This window comes from Pyxicephalus adspersus, chromosome 2 (genome assembly GCF_032062135.1).
Source record: "Pyxicephalus adspersus chromosome 2, UCB_Pads_2.0, whole genome shotgun sequence".
NCBI classification, from domain to species: domain Eukaryota; kingdom Metazoa; phylum Chordata; class Amphibia; order Anura; family Pyxicephalidae; genus Pyxicephalus; species Pyxicephalus adspersus.
Genome location: NC_092859.1, coordinates 31593777 through 31599776, shown reverse-complemented (window position 1 = coordinate 31599776; position 6000 = coordinate 31593777). Strand labels below are relative to the sequence as shown.

At 37.0% G+C, this 6000-nt stretch overlaps 1 protein-coding gene across 2 annotated transcripts in view; it reads right to left on the bottom strand.

Moving 5' to 3' along the window:
• Positions 1 to 882: 882 nt before the first annotated feature.
• The window catches only part of PHF21B (PHD finger protein 21B), a 75887-nt gene continuing 70769 nt past the window's right edge, over positions 883 to 6000 (bottom strand). For both annotated transcript variants that reach the window (XM_072400281.1, XM_072400282.1), the window contains one exon: positions 883 to 5915. In XM_072400281.1, coding sequence (XP_072256382.1) covers positions 5685 to 5915 — 231 coding nt within the window. In that variant the 3' untranslated portion in view covers positions 883 to 5684. The remainder of the gene's footprint in view (positions 5916 to 6000) is intronic.

Here is a 6000-nt window from a genome sequence, read left to right as displayed (position 1 = left end):
AGCACTGCGTTTGTGCCAATAGTGCCGAGGCCCCTAGCGCAGCTAAGCATTTTCTATACACCTGCTGTTTAATTTAGTGCTTTCCCTGCCCAGCTCCTCTGTATACCCTTTATTGTCCAGTCTGATGTTTCCCTGCCTGTTCCCTTGTGCTGTTTCAGTGTTCCTCTGTGTCTGCAGTGTACCCGCGTCACCTGGGCCTCCTATCGCTTCCTTTGTTCCCTGTGTCTGCGGTGGCCCGTGTTACCGTTGCCTCTTTCTTGGATTTCTGTTTTTTGACCCCTGGCTTGTTCCTGACCTTTCTTGCTTGCTGCCCGCCTCAACTCATCCTTCTTTGACAACTCCCCTGCCTAGTGATTTGGTACCATGAATCATCCTGCCCACCCTGGTGTGCCCAAGAACTGAAATGTGGAAGTATTCAGCAGCGCAACATCCTCAACACTAGAGGCTCTGGAGAAGACGTGGTTACTGGTTAGACTCTGCGCCTTGGCCCTTCTCAGCGCTCACACCACATCTGTGCATACGGTACCGCATCCTAGAGGCCCTGTCTACCCAAGCGTGACATTGTGTACATTAGCTACACAGAAAACTGAAGCCTGAGGGAACACACCACTCTGTGGAAAGAAGAGGCTTGCACAGAGGGTAGGTGTTCTCTAGAATCTCAACTTATGAAACATGTTCAGTATGATATTGTCTTGAAATGAAAAGAGAATGACCAGTTGTAAAAACCTTTTCTGTTCCAAGTCTGGTTCTTATATAAACCTGAAATAATACTATGATGGTCACATAAAAGTCACAGTATATAGGTTGATGAACCACCTCCAATAAAATCTTTGAAACCCCAATAATGAAACTATTAACACATCTCAACACCGACGACAAAGAAACTGTCAATCAAGTTTTAATGCATCATAGATAAGTAAAACTACATTGGCATATTTAGGACAAACACTTTTTTTCTATGCACACTAAATGGACTGTCCCCTTAAAGTAAAACAAAATAAATAAGACTACTTTTAACAGTCCAATACATTTCTTCATATATTCCCCTCACATTTTCTAGCTGCACATTTTTAAATTTTATTCAAGAAAAAAATAACTTAAAAAAACCTTTGTAACCTAAAAAACTACATTGCAAGCCATTATCTGAATGCATAATTGGTGTTAAATAACCAATGTATAACAACTGTGTTTTTTATCTTTATGTCAAGTCTGTTTTTTTACTTTTATTTGTTCATCAGTAAAAGAATATAAAAATCTTGGTCAACCCATTGTTAGGTGTATTAAAATAGATTTGTATAGTACTGCACAGTTTCTCCCGGAGTTGTGAAGATGGTGGCGGGGGCCCCGTTATTAGCGATCGACCACCAAAACCCCATTTTGTAAGACATTCACAACTGTGTGATATGCGGATTTGCGACTGAGCTGCTCTGTGCGGCTGTACTGTCGTGTTAAAATTTCCTCTCAATATGAGATCAGTGTGATACTTTCACAAGCAGGCTGTTTTTGAAGCATATATGTTAGCGTCAAGTACTGCAACAGTAAACAAGAAAACAAAAAAATACAAGTTGAGCATGCTGCCCGGATGAGTCGAGGACACCCCAGGAACAAATGTACAAACCATTCCACCTAAAACCAACATCTGAATTATAAATGGATGCTGCTATAACTTATACTGCATAAATCTCTGGGGGACTGCACATAGGGAAATCCCTGTTTTTTGATATGTGATCAAGATGCCTAATTTCCTACGCTGTATTTTGGTGATATAAAAATAAAATGACAGCAGAGGTTAGTGGGACGTCATTTAAATTCAGGGATTTTACTGCTCAACCCCTGGGATATAAGAAGCCAGTGGGTGATCCTACCAACAAGATCTGACCCAAAATATTAGATTTGAGTGGATTGATCTTTAGTAACTATTACATTTAGGAAAAGCATGATTTCTAACTCTGAATAAACTTGGATAATTGCACAGTCAAAGAATTAAAGGAGTGTCCCACTGTGATCCTAAAGTCATGCAAGATGTTCTTGCAAGAACACAGAGAAGTCTCCCTCTTCCTTCTAAGAGCATTTGATTTTTTGCTGGATTAGAAACAGTGCCAATGCAGGTGTAAAGTGGGATGTTAGTGTGTCTGCTTGGATATAACACCACTGTGGTTGCACATCTATTTCTAAAAGAAAAGGATTGTGAGAGGAGAGGGCAATGTTTAAAGCAGAAGTCCCCCTTAAATTTAAAGCATAAAACTCCTATAAGAGGGTCTTTAGTTTTAATATAAGAAGACATTTTTTACAAAAACTAACAGGGCCTTCTCAACCAATCCATTTTGTTTTTATTTTTATCCAGTATGCCCTGCCATTACATAGCTGTTGGTAATTCTGAAAGATGAGATTATAACACGAGTGGCCATTTTATAGTGTACGTATAGCCTTTTTTTGTAGTTTGGAAGGAGAAGGGAAGGGTTAACCCTATCACTGTCAGTGTTCTGCTAGAATGATTTCTTACCAGAACATGTCACCAATACAAATTAGTTTCTTACGTTTTATCTCAGTGATGATGGTCAATAGACACAATGCGGCGTAATGGTACCACAGACAGCAATTCTAAGTTGGTAGAAGATTTAACATTTTCCCCTTGTGTCCAAAACAAACAAAAGTGTCTTTACATACACTTTAAATGCACATACAGGAAAAAAGGGACCTTCCATATTCCTACATAGGCCCCTTTAAAATCACTTTTAAAATATATTATTCATCAATCAGGCAAAGTGAGACATTTGTATTGTTTAAAATAGCAATTTTTAAAATTTCTTCAGAAATGCTTAACAGATTGTTTTGACTGTAAACTCAGCCTGCAGTGTCCATTTTTGCAATTCTTCTTATTTGCATTCCATTTTATTCTTCTTTCTAAATCCCCACAATTTCATTGTGAAGTCACTTATTCTTCTGCAGCCCTGTCCTGCCTAACATCACTTAAAGCAGCATTTCTAAATTGAATTCCATGAAACTGAGGTTTTGCACTTTTAAGAAGATATTTTTTCCACTGCAAGGAGAAACTTCTTCAATGGCCACATAAGCAAGGAGACACTTTTCTACCGGCCTCCAATATAAGGTGACTCTCCTTCACTCTCCACCAGTATACAAAACTCTATAAATGTTCATTGCCTTTGTATTTTTACATAATTTTTATTGTTTGTTTCATGTTGTGATTATTACTGAACTGTTTTTTAAATTTTTATTTAAAGATTGAGTTATAAAAAAACAAGAGTGGTAAAAAATCCTTAACCCCAAGTTCCAAATACATTGTAATGAGTTTGTTACAGTCATATTTTCATATAATATTTTTTAGAACATTCTGCTTACACTTTTTCTATCATTACCTATTGATAAATTCAATTGCAGGGGTTCACTATGACCTGAAACTTAATTCAAGAGTTTCTCTGAGTAAAATTTTGGGACAGACTTAACTTGAACTCAAAAAGTAAAGATTTCTTATTTTTTAGTGAACATCTACAAATGTTAAACGTGCTGAAGTAGTAATATAAATAGCAGTGCAGTCCATGTGCCATAAATCTTTTAGTTGTGAGACATTACAGCCTCTGATAGAATCACAAGATTTAGAATAAGATTTAGTGATATAACTATTGTGCTGCTCATAGTTCTGCTTGATAGAGAAAAATTTGTAACTGCGGATTAGCAGTGCAAGGATCTTCATGCTTCTGCTTCATCCATTATGTGTATCTGGTCTGAACCTCTTCTGCTATGACCTGAATATTCACACCCATGTCACCACATTGCTATGGAGGAGGATTTGTCAGGAATAGGCAAAGCCCTGCTTCTATCAAAATAACTGCCTCCACAGACAGTGGAGAACAAAGCATAGGTCAATCGTGGAGAGTAGACAATACTGTTGACTATCCCTAACCTTTGCCTTATGCTTGCTTTTTAGGGCAAACCTTCCAAATTTCAACTTTTTAATAAACTTACAAGGTCAGCAAAATGTAACAAAGAGAAAATAATTCTGCTAGATAATGTGAGAGAAATCAAATATAAGAATTGTTCAGCAGTTGAGAGAAGGAGTGTACTACAATGGACACAACAGGCTGGGCTCTTCAAAAGAACACCAGGCTAGGCAGTTCTAACAAACTAGTTTTAGCAAGTAAATAACAAAGTCAATACCTGCACAAAATTGATTGATGAATTTGTGTTTCAAAAGTGAGAGTACAGCATATCCTAAATCTTCAGGTGAAAAGATAAATATATTTCTGAAGGGGGCTAATGAATTTGGATTCTTGACTTCAAGAAACTATTTTGCTGATTACAGACAAGCCATAGTCATGTGACCCCTGACATTCCATGGGCGGTAGCCTAATAAAGAGCTAGGCTTGGCTGACCACTGTTGCATCAGGAAGACTAGCTAGCATACAGCAAATGCATTGTTTTAGAAGCTGTACCTATAAACACAATACAAATAACTTCTCTGTCCTCACAATCCCTTTTTTTCTAATAACCAAAAACATAAAAAACTATAATGCAAAACAAAATGATATATTTGATATGTAAAACTCAACTTGAGGCAGTTTTTTTTAAAATCTCCTGTACCATAAAGCAGAAGCTTCTGCACCCTAAAATAAAAAAACGCATATTGTTCCATTCACATTACATATTTTACAATAAAAATGCAGTACAAAAAAGTTTAAGGTTTTTTTTGGCATATTGTCTGTGCTGGCAAAAAAAAAATTGAAATAAAAATATCTGTTCAAAAAATAAAAAAGAGCAAAAAAATTATTTTTTTTTTACCAAAATGTAAAATAAGTTGCTCTAGCAAAGTTACTTCACTTTGTCATTTGTTATATCTTTTAAAGAAGGAAATGGGAAAATGAAAAGCTTCATGACAGACATCAATAGCAAAATAAGTAGAAAGGACCTTAATGAAATTAAGGAGTTGTACAGTCGTACTTCGATAAATAGTCGAGCGAGCGTATACACAAGCATCAGCATGAAAATACTTCGTTATCCCACTAGAAACGCTAAGTTTATACAATTTTCTCTTAATATATCAGCTGTAATAATACTGAAAAAAACATATCTTTTTTGTTTGAAGGCTCTGAGTAGTTTCTAACATAACCACCTATTTTCTTATTTTAAAAAAGAAGCCCCTTTAGACAATGAACCTGAATACACGTGGCAAATTTCACTTTAAAGGGCTAGGAGTCCGAAAGAAAAACTACTCTTAAATTTTCTGTTATCTATCCATAACCCCAAAATACAGTCCTGAAGCCCCATTCGTACTAACTCCAATATTTCAGCCTTCTCATGTATGAAAGAAAAGCTGAATTGAGTTAATAAGCAAGACCCAACTTTCCCCATGCCTCTTGCTTTAGTCTGGCCCTTTTTTTTTTGCTTAGTTTTTTTCATATTTTAAGGATCCATAATTAAGGCCAAAAAGTAAAATGAAGAAACTCATAAGCACTGAAGGTGTTGGCATGTAGCGTAGCACGCCCTGCTCTCTTCGCTATTGCTGCCGTTCCAAACCCACGTTAATGTGTTTCCGAGTTGATGAACATGTACTTGTAGAGTGACAGGCAGTTCTTTCATTTTCTTTTTTTCTTTTTAGTTTTTGTTTTATTCTCATGTACTCCTTCTTGGCAAAATTTTCTTTAAAGTTATTGTTCCATCTGGCTGTGTCAGTTGTTGGTCTGAGGCTGCTGCAGGCCTTTGTGTAAAGCAGGGGTGGAGGGTTTGATCCAGGGGACAGTTAGCAAGGATGAGGAGGAGGAGGAGGTGGTCGTGGTTGTCATGGTAACCTGAAGCATCTGTTCGTTTTGTATCAGTCTAATGAGACTTTTGAGGCGTTCCAGAGATGACTGAGTTCCTCTCTGCTGTGCCAGCAAGCTATTCTTCAGCTCCAAGCATTTCTGTGACAGGGATAGAATACAATATGTTGCTTATTGTTAGAAACTGGATAAGAAAACTTGGTGCATGAATGAATAAGTGGAGACT